The sequence below is a fragment of the Aulonocara stuartgranti genome, assembly GCF_965226115.1.
Source record: "Aulonocara stuartgranti genome assembly, chromosome: 5".
Classification (NCBI taxonomy): Eukaryota; Metazoa; Chordata; class Actinopteri; order Cichliformes; family Cichlidae; genus Aulonocara; species Aulonocara stuartgranti.
This window is the reverse complement of record NC_138943.1, coordinates 11,967,607-11,989,411: the sequence shown is the minus strand read 5'-3', so window position 1 is coordinate 11,989,411 and position 21,805 is coordinate 11,967,607. Positions and strand designations below refer to the sequence as shown.

Here is a 21,805-nt window from a genome sequence, read left to right as displayed (position 1 = left end):
ACAGGCAGTAATAACTACAAGTAACAGACACACATACATATACATACATATATATCTACACACACAAGTACATATATGTACATACATACGCACACTTTATTTTTTATTTTTTATTTTGGAATCCATACCAGCAATGGTAAGAGGACAGACATTACAGAGCACACTAAAACCCATCATTGAGTATACTGTGACCAGACCAACTGTTTGTAGAGAAATTTAAATCTATGAATATTTTTGCATTGTTTCAATTGTAAACTCAGACTGTTCCAGATTTTCACACCACATACAGACACACAAAAGCCTTTACGGGTTGTTCGAGTTCTGGGTAATTTGAATTCTCCAAAGCCTCTCACATTATAAACCTTTTCTCGAATTTCAAATCTAGTTTGTAAATTTGCCGGTAAAAGTTTAGTAAAAGCTTTATACAAAATTATGGATGTATTGTAATTAACCAGATCCTGGAATTTAAGTAACTTTGCCTGAAGAAAGAATTTGTGAGTATGTTCTAGATAACCAGCCTTGTGAATAATACGCAGTGCTCGTTTCTGTACTGTGACTAATGGATTAGTTGTATTTTTATATGTATTTCCCCACACTTCCACACAATATGTAAGATATGGAAGAACCAGGGTACAGTACAGAGTACGAAGTGCATCTTTATCAAGGAATTGTTTCACTTTGTTCAAAACTGCGAGGCTTCTGGAAATTTTGGTTTTTATGTGTCTGACGTGGGGTTTCCATGAAATTTTGTTATCAATTGGAAACAAATTAAAACGTACAGCTCTGCTATCACTTCCAGCATAAATGAAGACAGAAAACTAAACAGCAGTGACGTTTGTAGGGTTACTGAAGTTGGGCTAGCTGGTATATAATGATGTGCTACGTGACCGCTAGCGACACAGCTATGTTAGCATAATATAAACAAGCTAACTTTTTTCCCACTCCATAAAAGTTAACGTGAGTGTTCTCGGTGGTCAGGAACAAATGTAATCGCATGGCAGGATGCTGTAAAAGGACCAAACTTCAGCCAGGAGAACAACTGAGATAATCCATCCACAATACGAGGTTAGTCATTCATATACTGCTGCATGGGCTGGGCTGTAGTTACATCCTAAGGTTTTAAAAACTGAGCTTAAATAAATGATTAGCGGTAATAAAAGCCGAGGGAGGTCAACAGTGATCACTGACTGTTTTAGGAGCTTTTTGAGATCAAATAGAAGAAAATACATAACATTAAACATGTTAACAACACAAAAGCCATATTAAACGCAGACTACTTTAGGCCCGGAAGTAGGATTCGTCGCGTCATCACTGAACAACCGGATAGCTTGTACGACCTGTGGCAGCAATAACTTGAAGAAAATTCAAGTACTGTATTTGCTTACTGTATGACTTACTCACATCATTCTGGTCTACCCTTGTTTACAAAGCTGCAGGCACTGGTTCATGCACAACTCTCTTAAGGTCCCAGTGCAGCATTTCGATTGAGTTGAGGTCTTGGCTGGGTCATCACGACATGCAAATTCTTTCTTTTGAGGTGGGATTTTTGCTGTTTCTCTGAGCACTACAGTGTCATTGGAGTTAATTTTCTGGAACATCCACTCCTGGGAAGATTGGCGCCTGTCCTGAATGTTTTCCACTTCATCAGTGCAGAATAATATCCTTCAGATTGTTTTGAAATGGACTTATAACCCTTCCTGCATTCATAAGCTAGCAACAGTTGCTTCTCTAAGATAACTGTTGGTGTCAAATGGCAAAAAATAATTTTTTTAAAGAGGTGGCCACGGTTCAGTTAATCAAGGATCAGTTAATCAACTGCATTTGACTAGCAAAACCTGGCCCCTCCTTAACCTCTTAATTTCTATGGAAGCTGTAAAAAAGTTTTTTTGCACACACTGCTTCTCCAATTAATTGGCTTAAATAAATATGTCATTTTTTTATTTATCTTAGGTTGTATTTACATTTGCAAACCTACTAAGGACCAGATTATTTTGTTATGTTCTGATACGTAAAACCTTAATTTTTAAATCGGGTGTACTTTTTTTTTACAAATATTTATTTATATTATAATTACCTGTAGCTAGTTTTGGGGTTTCATGGCATTTCTGTTTAATGACTCCTGTCCTTTATTGCTTCTGTGCTGGGGACTTCATAGTCAAATTACAGGATAAGCTAAAACTCAAGAACAAGCAGCCCACTGCCCCCCGTTAACCATAAAACACAAAAGCATTCCTTCACAATGATTTTTCCTTAGAAGATCACCGATAATCCTTTTTTAATCTAATGTGTTTATCAGCATGACACCACAATTTGTCTCTAATGTGCACCCAATCTTACGAATGACAAAATATTGGTTTTCTGATTAAACATCGTCGTGGTTAGCTTTTTAAGAATATGATTAATGTTTAAGTGTCTGTAGGAAATGGAAAACAAATAGCGAACATCATGAAAAATCAGATAATTTTGTGCCTAAGTTTCTGGACTTGCTCTGTTGCTTCTGATAGCTTCTAGTCAGTGACTAGAAGGGTTTGTTGCATTAATAGAAACCTACGTCAGTTTGGAGAATTGTTTTTCTTTTTTCTTTTTTTGGGCTGGACAATCTTGAAGACAGATGAGATGAGTTTCATTCTATACGAAATACCCTGAAACATGCATCTATGGCCTGTTATTGAGGATTTCCCTTTAACATAACATAGATAAAAGTGAGAACCTCTAGTATGTCCAGCTTGCTTTGCTCCCTGTGGCTAAAAATGTGCTTGTGTTTCTTTATCTTGGCCCCACCGCAGCAAGCTTACATCTTAAAACATCACACATCCTCAGCTACATCAGAGGTTTGTGCATTCAGGCTGCTTTCACCCAGTGAAATTGAACCTCTTGAATTTGGTGTGGAGATAGACCGATGATCACGCCCAGGGCTTAAAGCTCATCATGTGTTTTTGTTTATGAGAGTCCAAGGGAACCTGAAAATAGACTCCACTGCAAAGCATAAAAAAATAAATAAAGATTTTGGAGCTCCCGCGTTGTGGAAATGCTGTCACTACTCGTTAAAACTGCATTTAGTCCCTTGTTCTTGGGCCTTGATCAGAACTATTGTACTGGAGTCGGTCCCTGGCTCTTCTATTAATGGTTCATATCCAAAACATTATGAACCAAACTTGGCAACAGTTTCTGCCATCAAGTAAAAAAAGTTGTTGTGACTTTTTTTCTTGCCGCGTAATTTCTCCTTCGTGTACAATCAACACTTGAAGCTGTGAAAAAGTTCAATAAAGACAGCAAATCAAAAACAATGCACATGCATAGGGCTTAACTTTTCTAAGCCAACACTAATTTCTGTTTAGAGCTGCAAATCTTAGTGTGTCTGTGCACAATGCTGTGTATTTTCCATTTCTTCCACAATGGAAGGCATGTCATTTGAAGTAATTATCATTATCATTGTCAGATCGTATGTCTGGTGGCATTAGCAGAGGAAGAAATCTGATCCAGAAGAGTCTGGAGCAGGGATCAAGCTCCTGGACCTAATAGCACACATCTGGGATAAAAGAGTGCTGTGGCATCTCCCTAGCATTCCTCCGGTGTCCCAGATTAGACAGCTCTAGTCTTTTAATGCCCAGTTTCATGTTGTCTTATTGTTTTCAGATGATGGGGAAGGACGTGGGTCTCGTCTCCCAACCCTGCTCTCCCCTCTGTTTTCACCAAAGGCAGCAAACTGTCATGGGCGAACGAAGATATGTTTCTCCTTTTCCTGGCAATTTAGAAACATCTGACATAGGCAGTTAGGATGTTACGTTGTCAGAAAATGTGTTGGCTAGACTATTCTGTCGCTTTTCATTCTTTTTCTTATTAACTTATCAGCATTAACTGTGGTGCCCAAGGTCTGAGACAGAACATGTTCAAACACAGAGTGACTGACACTGCCATGGCAAAGAAAAAAGCTTAAACAAAATAAAAGAACTATAGATATAACTTTGGCAGATCTCCCCCATCAGGGTGCATCCTTGTGAAGCACGGCTTCCAGTGCTGCTGTTATTTGACTTTTGCCTGAAAGCCCCTTAAGATCAGATATATTTGTGCTTTTGTGATTCCACGTTTAATGTATGCAAAGAGCAAATGTAAACTTGTATGACAAATGAATGCATCTTTAATGTTGAGGGTTTTTTTTTACTTACTTAATGTAATAAGCTCACCATTAAAAATAGAAAGCAGTCATCCTTTCTTGCTTGGAATTTCTGTGGTTAATGTGAGGCTGTCAACTAAACTAATGCTCTAATATTCTCAGTCTTGTATTTATTGTGAGTGCTTTTAGTTGTGAGAACATTAACTAAATATGTAGTTATATTATTTTTTACAATCATTACATATTTGGACAATGACCCTTTTCTTGTAATTTTCTCTCTTTATACCATTACAGTGTTTTTGAAACAGTCCAGATGTGACTGAAGGCACTTTCAGTTTCAAATCAGACTTAACAAAGTATTGCAGTAACTGTGTTAATTACAGTTACTGTAATTACAGCTATTTTTATTTTTTTATTATTATTATTATTTATATAAGAATTGCACCGATTTGTAAAGACAGTTCCTCATTTCCTTATGTCTGTCAGTGTTAAGACTGCCAGTGGATTCAGTGTCCATTGTTCATGTGACTGCTGGATGTTGAAGTGTACAGGGCTATACTCTCTGCTCAGATTCATTCAAACAGAACTGCAAAAGTGATCTGACCGTGCTTTACAGTGCAAATGGATAATGACCCAAAGCATATTCCAAAAGCAACCAAAGAGTTTCTCTAGCTAAGGAGTCAAAGGAGCTTGCAAAGAAAAGCGTCTGGACTTCTTTAAGTTGCTTGAAGACGTTTCACCTCTCATCCAAGAAGCTTTTTCAGTTCTAAGGTCAAATGGCAGAGAGTCCCAGATTTAAACCCAGTGGGAGTTTCCCCCCAAAGAGGGACAATAGGACCCCCTGATGATCCTCTAATCACATGAGCCAAGGTGTGAAAACGGGTGTGGGTCCCAATCAGCCAGGGTTTCGGGTGTGTTCATTGTGAAACCTGGCCCCACCTTATCATGCGAATTCCTGAGATCAGATGGCCCAGGATGTGAGTGGGCGTTAAGGCGTCTGGGAAGGGATCTCAAAACTGGATTATAGATGGCAGACAGTTGGTGTCGTAAACCACCGCCTCTGTTCAAAGATGGTCGCTCACAGTGGACATAGATGGCTTCTTTCACTCCTCTTTCAAATCATCTGTCCTCTCTGTCCAAAATGTGAACATTGGCATCCTCGAAAGAGTGACCTTTAACCTTAAGATGCAGATGGACTGCTGAGTCTTGTCCTGTGGAGGTGGCTCTTCTGTGTTGTGCCATGCGCTTATGAAGTGGCTGTTTGGTCTCTCCGATGTAGAGGTCTGGGCATTTCTCGCTGCACTGTACAGTATACACTACATTATTAAGTCTGTGTTTTGGCGTTTTGTCTTTCGGGTGAACCAGTTTTTGTCTGAGTGTGTTGCTGAAGTAAACTGGGATGTTGTGCTTAGAGAAAACTCTCCTGAATTTTTCTGATACACCGGCCACATAGGGGATGACAATGTTGTTGCATCTGTCTTTCTTATCCTCCCTCGCTGGTGTCTGATCTTCTTTTCTGTTACCCCAAGTTTTTGTTCCAGAGGGAGGTGGGAGTCAAACAGGAGGTACTGGTCCGTGTGTGTGGGCTTCCGGTAAACTTCAATGTTGAGGTTGCCGTTCTCTTCAATGTGCACAGCGCAGTCCAGGAAAGGCAAACAGTTGTCCTTTGTGTCTTCCCTGGTGAACTTGATGTTTTTATCCACAGCGTTAATGTGCGCAGCGAAGGATTACACTTCTTGTGTCTTGATTTTGACTCAGGTGTTGTCTACATATCTGTACCAGTGGCTGGGTACTCTTCCTTTGAAAGAGCCAAGAGCCTTCCTTTCCACTTCCTCCATGTAAAGGTTGGCTACAATAGGTGACACGGGGGAGCCCATGGCACAGCCATGTTTTTGTCTGTAGAAGCCTTCGTTGTATTTGAAATATGTAATGGTGAGGCAGAGGTCTAACAGTGTGCAAATCTGATCGGGTGTGAAGTTGGTCCTGTCCTCCAAGGAGCTGTCTTCTTGTAGTCGTTTTCTGACAGTCTCCACTGCCTCCGTGGTGGATATGCAAGTGAAGAGAGAGACTACATCAAAGGACACCATGGTTTCATCTGGATCCAGGGTAAGTTTCTGGACCTTGTCGGTGAAGTCGGTGGAGTTCTTGATGTGGTGTGGGGTGTTCCCCACGAGAGGTCCAAGGATGGTAGCAAGGTGTTTTGCAATGTTGTAAGTGGCTGAGTTTATGCTACTGACTATGGGTCTGAGTGGGACCCCTTCCTTGTGGATTTTAGGAAGTCCATAAATGCAGGGTATGGCATCCCCTGGATAAAGGCAGTGATATGTGAGGCGGTCAATGATTTTGTCCTTTTCAAAGTCTTGAAGGCAAGCTATAACTTTATTTTTTTTCTCCAAGCACGACATCCCAGTTTACTTCAGACCCAACAACACACTCAGACAAAAACTGGTTCACCCGAAAGACAAAACTCCAAAACACAGACTTAACAATGGATCATCGGGGCGTCCTTTTGTCCCACTTTGGGGGGAAACTCCCACTGGGTTTAAATCTGGGACTCTCCGCCATTTGACCTTAGAACTGAAGAAGCTTCTCGGATGAGAGGTGAAACGTCTTCAAGCAACTTAAAGAAGTCCAGATGCTTTTCTTTGCAAGCTCCTTTGACTACGATGACCTGGATGACTGAGAACCTTCACAGAATCTAGGTAAGGAAATGGATTATTCTTGCATGGTCAAAAGCTGTGGTTCTATAGAGCATGCTTTCAGAATTCTTGTGGAATTGCAGAAGGCAGTTACACTAAAGGCCTGCGGAGCATATGAAGGACATGTACATAGTGATGTGCATAGGTTTTAGATGCCAGGCAGTCAGTAACTGCAAGAGATTCCAACCAAGTTTTTATCCAAATCAAGTATTAAAAACAGACCTTATATTATTATGTTAGTTTTTCCACTTACTTTTGAGCCCGTGAAACATCTTGATTGTCTGATTTCAAATCAGCTGTGGTAGTGTACAGAGGCAAAATTACAAAAAAGTGTTTTATTGTCCAAATATTCATGAACTTAAATGTATGTGACAAAAATGAGGCTAGATGGTCCAAGTACTACATAGAGAAAATCATGTCAGTACTTCACAAACACCCAAGGCACTAAAAGTACACCTTGAGTTTTTACTTATCACTTAATTGTACACATTCCCCAGTCAAAGTGTGGATTATGTGTGGGTGCTTCAATTAACCAGGATTTAACCACCATTTAAGAAACCAAAAATAGTCGAGGTATTTTTGTGCATTTTTGCATCAACTTGTAAACTAAGCGACCGAAAATCAGCTGGTTGTAACCCTAACCTGCATGAGTGAGGGGGAAAAATCTAATCACAAGCTGAGTGATCTGTATTTCATCTGCATGTGGATAACTCAAACAATCTTTCCATAAGTTGGGTCTGCATGTATGTATTTGTGAAAGGGCTTTGTGGCTACAGACACATGCTTGCCATTAGCATGAAAACATTAAATTGTATTTATGGTGGTGATAATCTCCCCAAGTCAGACTGATTTACTCAGCTTGCATTTAAAAAAGGGAAAGCAGCAGCATAGCCCCTATTTAGGCCTTAATGTATTTCCTCTGCTGTAAAATTGAAAGTGGCTGCATAGCTAGTGTTTTATGATGCAGTGCAACGCAAATGTAAACTGGAAGGAAACTACTATGGTTGAAGTCCAGCAGCATGCATCTGTCTTGCATCTGTATTACAACAGACAAAAACAACTGTGGTTGAACTTCCCTGTCAAAGGTCCATTTCTCATTATTTTTCCATCAGTGCCGCAGTACTTTACATAATTATAAAACCAAAGTGGTTTGCTGACCCCATCTATAACTCGTTTGCTCGCTTTCGGAATGAAACATTTTTTTCTACTCCATGATGTTGACAAGAGACATGTTCTGGACTGGGCCCACTGTCAATTAATAGAGACCATGTGTGACATTTATAAAGGGACTTTTGAGGCGACACGGGGATATTATCCAGATCATTTTATATCAGGATGTGAGCTCATTTACTGGTCTGGCACAACAAGAGAATTTGGCTAATTGTGATGCAAGTAAGACGTCAAAAAGACCACAAACGTCCTGTCAGCCGCTGTCAAATGAAAAACAAAATCATTATATGGCTAATCGTTAGTTTCAGTTTGGTATTATTACACCTCTCAGATTAGATAATTATATTTGTTAAAATGGAAAGTATGGCTTGTTTATGCGATGTTCTTTTAGCAGCCTCATCGTGAAATTTCACACATGCCGATCATGTTTCTTACTTTACACATGTTTTGAAGTAATGTGTGATTTTACCTTCAACCAAACACACTTGAGAATATACTTCTGTAGGCTTTTATAAGTATTTAATTGTCAGACTTTCAGTTTGTTTTTTCTCTCATTTTTTGAGGATAAAAGGAAAATTCTAGCTGTGATGCGTTGGATTGTATACCATCCTCACTCAGAGGGAGTTATTTTAGATTTCAATTTCAAACGCTGCTACTTTGGTCTGTACAGTACAGAACTCAGTGTGCCCTCTCATCCCATAACATATGGATCTGGGTAAAGTTGCAGTGTAACCCAACACAGACAGTGAGCTAAAGTGCTTTTTTCCAAGTACCACATGTATTAAGTTACTGCACATTGAACAGTGCAGAGGTAGCCTCGGGGCAGCTAAACCCTGGACAACAGGTACTTTTTAAGGAGTAAGTTTGCTCCACAGTGTCTCATTCTCTCACTTTCATTTCTTAGATGTCTTTAACCCCCGAACTCTTCCACGGCATGCATTTTTAATTTCTCTTTGATATATGGGCTGATTGGGGCCTGATAAATGTAAAAACAAAGAATTAGCAGATTTTTATTTTTTTTTAACCTAATTTTAGTTTCTAAGAAAAATGAGAGCCACATATGAGGATATTCATTTAAAATTTCGATAGAACAGTAGCAGTATAATGTCCTCGTAAGTGGATATCAGGCCCTTGTAGAGCAAAATTGAGTATTTTGGTCTAAGTAACCCAAAATATGATGTCCACATATGTGGATGCCAGGTCCTAGGAGGTTAAAGCATTTTTAAAGGCAGAAAGTGAAGAAAGCAAGTAATGAAACTTTCACGCATTCTTTCAGACTGCCCTTCAGTCTGTGGGCAGAGATGAAAAAAGTGTGTTCTTAGGTGGTTTCCAAACATTTTCATGAGGTTTTGTGTTACTGTGACTGATTCAATTTGGCAGGATTCAACCAATTTCAATGTACTTTTCTAACATCTTTATAAGATTATTGAGATTTGGACATCTAGTGAGCTGCACAGGTGGTCCTTGTATACAGTGAATGTATCAAAGATGCCCCAATGTTCCGCTTCAGTACTAATTTTGCAACTAGCAGGCATCTTTTGTCCTTAAGGATCTACAGCAGTTTCCTGCACGACATCCTCCGCGATGTGCCTGAAAGTTAAAGCTACCTACACACGCAATTGTTCTCACTGTACCTGATGTTCAACTTTTACTCAAGCTTTTTTTTTAGCTTTCGGTGTACTTTTGACAGTAGCTGTATTTCCCTATTTTTGCTATAGGGTAGGGGATTTGTATGTGGAAGCTGTGGATTAGGCGACAGAGTGTTTTTTTTTTACTTTTCAGTATAGCTGTTTAAGATATGGTTTAAGAATCAGAATCAGAATCAGAAAGGGGTTTATTGCCAAATGTTGAGCAGGTTTACAACATTAGGAAATTGCTGCGGTGCTTCAGTGCAAACATAGTGTCATAAATAGCACTTAAATAGACATGAAAAAATAAAAGTAGGGATAAGAATTAAAAGTGCTACGTAGAAAGATATGTGCATGAGATATACATGAGATATATACATGAGAATAAGAATTAAGAGTGCTACGTTGAAAGATATGTGCATGAGCTATACATGAGATATATACATGAGAATAAGAATTAAGAGTGCTACGTTGAAAGATATATACATGAGTGCAGATGGTGATCAGTGCCAAACATGGAATGATGCAGTGAACACAGCGTAGGGTCATGTGTTAGTAGCGGGGACAGTCATATGGTTATTGTTCATGTGTCCAACAGCAGAGGGGAAGAAACTGTTCTTATGGCGAGAGGTTCTGGTGCGAATGGACCGGAGCCTCCTGCCTGAAGGGAGCAGGTCAAACAGACTGTGTCCAGGGTGAGAAGGGTCAGCTGAGATCCGAGCTGCACGCCGCAATGTCCTGGAGGTGTACAGGTCCTGCAGAGATGGGAGTCTGCAGCCAATCACCTTCTCAGCAGAGCGCACAACACGCTGCAGTCTCTGTTTGTCCCTGATAGTGGCTCCAGCGTACCACACGGTGATGGAGGAGGTGAGGATGGACTCGATGATTGCAGTGTAGAACTGCATCATCGTCTGTGTTGGCAGGTTGAATTTCTTCAGCTGCCTCAGGAAGTACATCCTCTGCTGGGCTTTCTTAATGACGGAGGTGATGGTGGGCTCCCACTTCAGGTCCTGGGTGATGGTGGTACCCAGGAAGCGGAATGAGTCCACAGAGGTGATGGGGGTGTCAGTCAGGATGATGGGGGGGAGTGGGGCTGTGTGCTTCCTGAAGTCCACAATAATCTCCACTGTCTTCTGGGCATTCAGCACCAGGTTGTTGTGGCTGCACCAGGACACCAGACGTTCAACCTCCCTCCTGTAGGCAGACTCATCCCCGTCCGAGATGAGTCCGATAACGGTGGTGTCATCTGCAAACTTGATTAGCTTGACAGACTGGTGGGTGGAGGTGCAGCAGTTGGTGTACAGGGAGAAGAGCAGAGGAGAAAGAACACAGCCCTGAGGGGAGCCGGTGCTGATGGTCCGGGAGTCCGAGACATTCTTTCCCAGCCTCACATGCTGCTTCCTGTCCGTCGGGAAGTCAGTGATCCACCGGCAGATGGGATCAGGCACATTCATCTGGGAAAGCTTGCCTCGGAGATGGTCTGGAAGGATGGTGTTGAAGGCAGAGCTGAAGTCCACAAACAGGATCCTGGCGTAGGTTCCTGGGGAGTCCAGATGCTGCAGGATGAAGTGTAGGGCCATGTTGATGGCGTCGTCTACAGACCTGTTGGCTCTATATGCAAACTGCAGGGGGTCCAGGAGGGGGGCCGTGAGGGTCTTGAGATGGGAGAGAACTAGGCGCTCAAATGACTTCATGACCACAGATGTCAGAGCCACGGGTCTGTAGTCATTTAGTCCAGTGATCCTAGGTTTCTTGGGGACAGGGATTATGGTGGAGGACTTGAAGCAGGCAGGCACATGACATGCCTGCAGTGAGGAGTTGAAAATGCCAGAAAACACTGGGGCCAGCTCGTTTGCACAGTGTCTGAGGGTGGCAGGAGACACGCCGTCTGGGCCGGGAGCTTTCCGAGCATTCAGGTTCTTAAACTGCTTCCTCACATCTGCTTCATGAATATGAAGAGTTGTGGTGGGAGGAGGTGGTGTGAAATCCTCTTTTGTGTGGGGTGAGGAGGGGGGTGTTGTAGGTGAACAGTTTGAAGGTGGTGATGGCTCTATGGAGGGGGGAGAGGTGGGGGAATTAGTGTCCAAAGTGCCTCTATTGTTGGGGCCGTTGGAGGTGTGAAGGCTGCCTGATGGCTCGTCAAAACGGCAGTAGAAGTCGTTAAGGGTGTTGGCTAAGAGCAAGTCATCAGTGGAGTGGGGGGTTTTAGGCTTGTAGTTTGTGATATTCCTAAAACCTTTCCACACAGAGGCCGAGTCATTCTCTGAGATCTGCTGCTGCATCTTCTCAGAGTGCTGATGTTTAGCAATGTCCACTTCTTTAGTGAACCTGTACTTGGCCTCTCTGTAGCAGTCCCTGTCTCCGCTTCTGAACGCCTTTCTCTTTTCCAGCCACAGCTTTTTGAGTTTAGGAGTAAACCAGGGTTTGTCATTGTTATAACTCACCCTGGTGCGTGATGGCACAATGCTGTCCTCACAGAAGTGGATATAGGAGGTGACAGTGTCCGTAAACTCGTCCAAGCTGTTAGAAGCAGCCTTCAATGTGTCCCAGTCTGTGGTCTCCAAACACGTGCGAAGCTCCTCCACAGCCTCGTTGCTCCACAGTTTTTTAGTCCTCACGACAGGTTTGGAGAGCTTCAGCCTCTGTCTGTACGCGGGGATTAGGTGGATCATGACGTGGTCAGAAAGTCCGAGTGAAGCGCGGGGTCATGGACCCCGAGATTGGTTCTGTGATTCATGATGGATGGATGGATGGATGTTCCTACTTGCACCACCCATTACCGTCTCATTTTGAGTTTATTCCTTTGTTTGCCGTGACTGCATTTGATTGGACCATGTTGACGTTCCACATACCACTTGTAGACTGAACTAACATTGGATAGTTATCCAACCCTCCATCTGGTGAGGAATTTAAAACTAAAGCATTCCTTTTCACAATCATACAAAGTCATGCAGTAATACTGTCACCACTGGAATCTTCCTAACAGAATGGACACTCACCAGTCTCAGTGAAGCTCCAGTCAAAAATGTTCCTCATAGATATTTTCGACCATAATTCAAGCATGGAAACGTCTATTTTTTAAGTAACTTGTGTCATTGCTCAGCTGTACCACTTGTACGTGTTAGTTGGTTTCACTATTCTGAGGATGTGTGCACACCCAAAAGGGCTGCATGCTGATTTGTCATCCATTATGCTGATGTATGTGCTTCTTTTTTCTTTCACAACATGTGGCTCTGATTATAACCGAGTTGTGCAAGGAGTCAGTATAGGCTCAAGAGCATAAAACCATAAAATTTGATCTTTTTTATCCTTGTTTAGTAAATGAGAGCCATTTGAGATATGGCCACATCTCACTGGGATATTATCTGGATTTAAATGGCCACTACACATTTTCTCTTACAGACCCGAAGTAAACAAAGTCATTGTGCCTCACTCACACATGAGTGTTCATACCAAAATGGGAGAATAGATTGTCATCACTTCACAAAACTAAAATTCTAAAATGAACTGACATGTTGTTCTTGTGTTCCACATTGATGGTAAACATCTTGTGAATAACATCGCTTCGTTTTAGTGGTTTGGCTAAAAAAAGAATCTGAGCTCGGCGCTGCCAATTTCATCAAAATTAGGTTGTTTGATTAATGACCCAGGGCCCAACACGGGAAGTTTAGACCAACTACAGTCATTTCAAGGCTACACATTCCAATAAATAAATGACAAAACATTTTTTATCTAACCTTTTAAAAATCTGTAATTACAAAAAAAGAAGAAGAAGAATTAAGTATACTTTAATTTACACTAATGCAGGAAAACAATATCCATCAGTCTGTGTTCTGATGATATCATCACTAATAAATCCAATCTGGTATTTTTCATAGAAAAGTCTGTCAATTTGGGAAAACAATCAAGAAACTGTGCCCAAAAACTGTAGTGTAAAAATTCCCACATGAAGCGGAGACATTCAGAAGTTTTGGCTTGGTGTGTTCAGGTCAACAGTTTACTGGCGACACATGTAAGAGTTTGATGTCTGTTTTCATTGTTTAACATAAAAGTGGAGAAATTCTCCAAAAGAGTTTGTGATGTGGTCGCATTTTTTAATGTCATGGTTTTAGTGCAAAGATGGAATTCAGTAGAATAATCACCAGGGCAACATTTGTATTTCTGTGTCTGCACACTAACTGTGAATGTGAACGTTTATGTTTGCGTGTGTGTTTGTAGTCTTCCTGTGGTCAGATTGTTATGGGATGAGCAGGGGAGTTTTCCAGCACTATGCTTGATTCAGTTAAGATGGCTGGGAGATATTCCACTCTCATGACATACCAGCTTCCAACACATGTGGTTCGCTGTCTCCATTTTTTCTTTTGTGCGTGTGTGTGTGTGTGTGTGTGTGTGTGTGTGTGTGTGTGTGTGTGTGTGAGAGAGAGTGTGTGAGAGAGAGAGAGAAAAGAAACACCTAGAGCAGGAGAAAAAGGGTGAACGCTGTTGCATATAAAGATTTTTTTTTTACTTGCAGGCAGAAACAGGTCTTCTCCAACTCACATATGTGGTCAAGGTGTGTGTGGCTGAGGGTTCTGCGCTTACAGGAATCGGGTTATGATGCACACATCACAGGTTGCAGCTGATTCTGTACTTTACATTGCAACAAACAAGATAGCTTAAAACTAAGCAACCACTAAAATAATAGATCAAAAGTTCTGAGATACTCACACAGAAAGCACTTTGACTCAGCTCTGCGTGCTAAAAGCCCGGGGGGAGAGAAAACGAAGTGCAATTTTTGTTTGTAATATTGGAAGAATAAATAATCCACAGTAATTACAGTCAAAGGTAAACACTTCACAGCAACAGAGATGATGTCCAAGCTCTGCAGAAGCAGAGGAATAGTAATGGAGTGGTGCATTATCTGGGTACTTTCATACATAGTCTGGATAAATGTGGCGAGTAGTGATTTTTCTCGCAGAGCTACAACCAAAAGGTCTTTCTTTAAGTGTGGAAGCACAGTGAGAAGATAAGAAGTGGGGTCCAGGAAAATGATAGTTATGATAGATAGTCCTGTTGTGTAATCATCTATGGCTATAAGTTTACTCAGTGTAGAGTTGATGCACACCCTTATCCATAACATAAAACTATCCCAGATCCAAAAAGTAAATATGTTTTTCAGACTTTACTATAGTGCTCATAGTTTGAGTTATTTTCTTCCATGAATTACATCGTTTCCTTGTTACCCAGAAACGGATGTAGAGGCAGACTCAAAATCGCATCAGTGAGCTAACAATGTATAGTAAACATGAACAAATTGCTGTTGTACTGATAACAACGCCACACGGTTCAGCTAGTAGCACAAGGATTTCATCATTTGTGCCACCACGCTGAAAGCACTCTGCAGTTCGTTCATTCGTGACCTTGCAGCTGTAGCACTGGTAGCTGACGCCTTCCACCATCTGAAGCAACGACATGATGTAACCTCACAGCAGTTCCTAGTTCCTGATAGGCAGAGTGGAACGTGAAATTTGAAGTTATTATATCTTGACGTATTAACTTGAAATTTCGAGTTATGGGTGGAAAAAAATAAAAACATTTCAGCAGCAGAAACAAGCTCGCATGCAAACTATTCCAAGTCAGCTGATTCAGTCAATGTAGCCGTTAACCTCCTATCTTACCAAGATTTATAGAATCTGTAGTTATTAAAAGAAAAGTAAGTCTGGATTGTGAACTTACACCATTATCACTCACACAAATTCAAATGTAACGCGTGCATGTTCATATGCACGTTTTAATAGTCACCACAGGGTTTCAGTTTTAAGAATTAGTGTGTATAATGTAGACACACAGATAGTACAGAGGCATTTTGGGACAACCTGCCCTTATTCTCAATCATCAACACAGCTTCCAAAATAAAACACTTTGTGACAGCACTAATGAAGGACAGATTAAAAAAATGAAGAGATGTCAGGGGGGGGAAAGGAGAGAAGAAGTGCATGGAGAGGGGAAAGAGGAATTGAGTTTTAAGAAGAATATAAGGAGAAGAGACAGTGTGGATTTAAAAAGTCCAATCTGTGAGGATACGCTCTTATTACTAATGAGGGGCAGATGACAGCAGTGGGGGGTGAAAGTATTGAACACAGTATTAAACGTTCTTTTCATCACTTTAGCTGTTGACGTGACAGAAATATAACTAAATATCAGTAAAAACAAAGTGTGAGCGTCAATATGTAACTAACCTACGAAGATGAATTGGTTTCACTGCCACTGCCTCAAAAACACCACACACACAGCTGACTTAGAGACCGCCAGTCTGAGATATCTGGATTGGTTTGTGGGAAGAAAGTAGAAACTCCAGGATTGCCCCAAAAATGCAAGGGATGTTCTGCTGAACAAGGCAGTTACAACACCACCGTGCCGCTGTGGAGCTGCGCAAAGGCAACCAGCAGTTTGAATTGATGGATGTGATTTTGTGTGCATGACACAGTGAAAGCACCATCTGTATTTTCTTCATCTGTGTAATGTGCGCGGCGCACGTCCAAATGTTTTGGATGGAATGAGATGGAGCGAAAACAAAAGGAACGACGGCCAAAAGAAAAGAAAGGAATTGTAATTCTATTTGAATTGTTTGTGTTTTTTCTGAGCATCAGTTTTCGAGTTCACTTTAGCCTTTTTCAACCCAGCGTGAAACCCAACTTACCAATGAAGTAATAAGAAGAGAAAAGAAAAACCTTTCAAATTTAAAAACAAGTCCTTACCAAGCCTTACGAAATACATTTATTAACCCACCAAAATACTTTTCTTTTGCATTAATTCTACTAAAAATCTATTCTTAATAATTGGAAACAGCCCGTTTGTTTCACTGACTTTTAAGGAATACTTTTATTATAACATAAAATTATAAACAGGTTTGTATGTTATATGGCTGACACTCAGTTTTCATGTCACTGCTTAATTTTAGTTTTGCATCCTTGTAATGGCGTCTTTTCGTGGTCGGTCTGTCTTTATAAATGTTGAGCTCAAGAGGTTAAATAAAGTGAATGAATTAAAAATGTCTCTTTGATTCAGGGTTTATACTGAGTAGTGCAGAATAATTACATTGCACATAAAAAAAGAACGTTTTAACACTGTTATATGCAGTCCCATAGAAATCCAACTGAAGCCTTAATGCTTTTATTGCTTCTATTGTAGTCTTAGTTTCCTGTTCTTAGCTTGTGGCAGCCTGTATGTTCCTCCGTTTCAAGGCTCCACATGTTGTGTGTTCAGACACATTCTTCTACATAACTTGGTTTCAATAAGCGGTTTTTTGAGTTACTGTTGCCTTCTTATCAGCTTGAAGCAGTCTGGCCATTCTCCTCAACGAGGCAGACTGGATATCCTTTCAGATCGTTCTCTGTAAAGATGTTTGTGCGGGAAAATCCCAGCAGGTCAGCAACCCATCCGTCACCAAAAACAAGCCATGTTCTAAGTCACTTAAATCTATTTTCTTCCTCATTCTGATGATCAGTTCGAGCAGGTCTTCTTGACCATGTGGCTCATTAGAGATTGGCTAGTGAGCACATATTAATAGATATGAAATGGATTACTTGTTAAGTTAGAGATATATTTTTTATTTTTGGCAGGTGGGGCAGAAAGATTCTTTATAAACGCTGGTGTGACCACGAGAGTATGTTTCTTGGGGTTTGCTTCCTTTCTTCTTTTACTGCCTCTCTGCGTGCAGTTGTTTTTACTCTGATGTCCAACCAAGCTCTAAATCAACATCAGTGCTATATATTACAGAAAATGATTCCACCTTTAAGCTTATGCCAGAGATACTGAAGCTCCCCTCTCCTTTCCTGAACATTAAAACCACATTTTCTATCTAAGCTAAACTTTACCTTAACAGCATGAGACAGCTATATGAGATCTATGGTTAAGTTTTAAACTAATATGTCATGATGTATTTTGAAATACCAAAACATTTTTTCATTGTGTTCAGACCCACTGAAGTTTCATTTAAAGTCCTCGGGTCTTTAAAATAAATGACATTACATATGATGCATGTGTGTCCACAGCAGATAATGCATCAGATCAGTGCTGAAGAGCATTAAAAGCTTTCTCCTGTCTCTGTAAACATACGGCCCATTATCAAAGCAGCTAAACATCACTGAGAACATTTTACTGAAACCTGCCTGATGTGGACCGTCAGCCAACAGAACCTCAGAGCATCAGGTCACAGAATACAGTAATTGTCCAAGACCAGAACATTTTACACACACATTAAGTAAATTATTAACAAAGCTGGAAGGGTTAGCCAGTGGAGACCAACTGGGAAGATGAATCAAGCTGTTTAGGTTTAAGACAGCCTGATGGGTTTCTAAGGTAGAAGACAAACTACTGTCTGATGAGTCACACTGCAACATAAAAGTGTTCTTTTTTACTGTAGTGATTTCCAAACCGATTGTGTTTAAGGACACCTCAAAAAGCCTTTTTTTTAAATTTTCACTTTAAACCAAACACAATGGATGGAAAGATGGAAAACAGTTCTGAAACATTTAGGAGTGCAAAAAGTTATTAGATGTAAAAGCCTTTAGGTTCTGCTCTTTTTCCAATCACCAAGCTCAGATTTCTTCAAGTTTTATTTCTTCTATTGCAGTATTATTTAGACACTTTTCACTAAAACAATGCTGACGTTTAGTAAGTGTCTTATAATGGAATTATTAACCTTTCGATTCAGGAGTTGCAAAAACTGTTATTGGTTACTTTAGTGTGTTTTAAGATAAAAACATGATGACAACATTTTCATCTAAATAAGGCATCAAAATTAGCTTGATATAGATTTAAAAGTATTCTCTTCACCTTCAACACAGACTATGACTGAATAACTGGATTTATTTATAAATGTCTAAATTATGATGAACAGGAGAAAAAAAATCCTTCCATTTACTTTAGCTGTCTAGTGTGTTATTCACTAAATATACTCATAAATATGTATATACACATGCATATATGTTATTAAATAAAGTTTTTCTTTTAATTATGATAAAAAATGCATGTAGACAACTAATCTGAAATGCAGATGTGCCATGTGTGATATTTAATGTTTCATGTTGACTTGTTTTATATTTTTTATCTGTCAGAAAGAAGACAGAATAAAAAAGGAGGACTTGGAAAGAAGAAGGAACGAAAACGGCTACGACTGCACACCAGCGACAGCGTTGGCAACTCAAGAAACAGAACAACCACAGGGGAGCAAAGACATCATGGAGATCCCTGAGGGGGAGACAGACACGATGTAACATGGAACATATATGAAAATATGTCATAAATCCGTATCGTTTCCAAGCGGTCAGAAGCATAAATCGAGACTGAACTAAAAGTTCCTAAGAGGTCGTGCTTTTCACTAGTGTATTAAAACTGTCTAAAGTAGCAGCTTGGTGCGAGGAAAACTCTCCCTTCACCAGGTAAAGCAACCATTAACCTGCCTCCTTGGACTGAAATCCTCCCAAAAAAAAAAAAATAAAATAAAAAAAAATTGCTAATTTCAAGCTTCCCATGCAGGAGCAACATATGAACCATCTGTTACGTTCCCCTGAGGGGTCTAGGCGGGGAGGGGGAAGTAACAAAAGTGACCGGGTCAGAAAAAGGAGTCAGGGAGGCAAAACAGTTAAATAAAACAGTTTTATTGAAGTAATTCAACTAAAAGAGACGGACAAGCCGTTATCACCATAAAAGAAACAAACAAAAACTCAGGCATCGGTCAGTAAGGCAAAAAGTCAAAAGGAAAACGCAGCTCACTAGCTGACAACCACAAAACACAGCTCACCAGCTGGAAACACCACAAAAACACTCAGCTCACTAGCTGTAAACCACACAAATGGCACTCTGGCCCAGAGCTCACCTTTCCCTGGGCTTAAATCTCCTTGATTACTGACGAGAGTCAGCTGCACAAAAGGGAAAGGTGGCACCTCAGGCAGAAGAGGTAGTGTGACACGCCCACACAGGCACCTTCAGGAGGAGGCCCTGCTAGGGCCGTAACACCATCTCTCAATCAGATTTTCAAATAATTATCTTTTAGTGATTTTATAGCCACAGATTGTTTCACAGCTACATTTTCTCTGGTCATTTCATCAGTTTAGCAGAAATTTCAAGTTACAGTTATATAATTAATATTGAGTGCAGATTTAATTTTAGAGGTTGAAGTAAAATACCATAGGAATTACAGATGACCTATTTTATGTAGGTTTAAGTTTCATGTACAGTTTTGACTTTTCTTCAGTATTTATTAATAAATTAAGGGGCTTAAAAATAAATCACACCCTACCCCAAACAACCCCCCAACCCCCACAACATAACTCAGAAGCTTAAAGTCCTGGTCGTGCATAGAAAGGAGCAGTGGCTGGTGAGCAAAGGATTATTAAATAGTAAAGACAAACAGCATCCAGCTAAGTAAAGAACAGGAGGTGGGCATATCATCATCCAAGCACAAAGAGAAGATTACATGAGAGAAATAACCAGAAACTACCCATCAGCCCCAAGAAGAGACAGACGACAAAAGCCAGAGCAGCTCTAGTACAGACAGACCGGACAGAAACTTGGATCAAATTGGACTGCAAAAATATTCAGTTCAATTTTATTTATATGAAATTTGTGAAGAAAAGAGCACGTCAAAAGCTTGGAATGGCTCATAAGTGTACCTGCAATATAATGTGCAAAAGGTGTGCTTTTGCTTCCCGTGGTCATCAGTATTTACTGAACTCCGATGTGTGTAGAGCAGTACTTTCTACTCATATTTAGCCAAATGCAGCAGAAGCAACCCAGACGTTTCTGAAGCTCACAAAGTAAAAACTGAAGACAGATGTTATAAAAGCAAAAAGCATGACATAAATATCAGGCTTTTTAAAAAAGTGATGGGCATTATTTCCAGAGTTTAGGCTAACATTGCCTACAAATTATTTACTTTACTTGCATTTGAGCTCCTGAAGACTGTGTATAAAGTGTCTGTTATTCATTATCATGATAAAACGAATATAACTGTAACTTGAATCAGTTTAAGAAAATAGCTACGATAACCACAACAAAGCTGTCAGTATCCAACAGAAAATAATGTTAGCAAGAGCCAGAGGCGGAGCCAGACATTTGAAACACCCGGGGCTTAACCAAAAAAGGGTAGTATGCATGTGGGATTTTTTTTTTTTTTTTGGGGGGGGGGGTATAAATGACTGAAAGATTAATTGGCTCTGTTTTGAGTTTTGTTCAAAGAAGAATGACTTCATATACACTCAGAAAAATTATGGTTCTTAAATGGTTCTTCAGATGTCTTCATGGTTCTTTAAAAAACCATATATATATATATATATATATATATATATATATATATATATATATATATATATTCCCTATAGGGAAAAATATATATCATATGCAGGACACCTAAAACTAGTTTTTTAATTAGGCAGCAAGGCAGAACAAGGTCAGGGCTGTATCAAGACACGAGGACTAAACCCCAATTCAACCAGACCCAGAACTGATCCAGAATTAAAACAGGACTACAACAGTTCAAAATCAGGACTACTGAGGACTTAACCAAGACAGAACCAGAATCAGAACTAGATGATAGTAGCACTAAAAATCATCATAGACCTGCACTACACTTATTTTTTTAATTCTACCAAAGTCCACTATTTAGATTGAGAAAAGTTTATATAATTATTTAGCCTTGTTGTGCAAACAAGCCTGCATAACTTAATAAATATAGAATTTGAAAAATAACAAACCTAAAAAGAAACACTAGGTACGAGATACATGAGGACCTATGATACGGTGATACTTTTGGTAAACAACCATTTGATTAACATGTGTGTCTCACCTGCTCTTGTTCCACCTCTGTTCTGTCCTCATTCTCCATCTCCCTCTCTGCTCCTCTCTCTCCCTCTTTGTGCTGACAATCATCAAATATACAGTTGAAACCAGATATTTACAAACTCTTCAGATAAAAACACTTTTATAATTGTAACATCAAATCAGACTAAATGTTTATTTTTTAGATTGATAAATATAAAAAACATATTTGTTAACTTTAAGAGTAAAGAGAGAAACTATCTGTATTTCTTAATTGCAAATGGCACCAAATTGTATTCAAATTGAGCCACACTTATGGAGCTCCACAATTATTTTCCTGGTGTTTTGGTTGACATCTCTTGATTTTCCCATGTCAAAGAAACAGACTCTGTGTT

At 39.9% G+C, this 21,805-nt stretch overlaps 1 protein-coding gene across 4 annotated transcripts in view; it reads left to right on the top strand.

Moving 5' to 3' along the window:
• The window catches only part of rspo4 (R-spondin 4), a 101,358-nt gene extending 80,481 nt beyond the window's left edge, over nt 1–20,877 (top strand). For all 4 annotated transcript variants that reach the window (XM_082534436.1, XM_082534435.1, XM_082534437.1 and 1 more), the window contains one exon: nt 18,710–20,877. In XM_082534436.1, the coding sequence (XP_082390562.1) occupies nt 18,710–18,846 (137 nt within the window). In that variant the 3' untranslated portion in view covers nt 18,847–20,877. The remainder of the gene's footprint in view (nt 1–18,709) is intronic.
• Nucleotides 20,878–21,805: the final 928 nt, after the last annotated feature.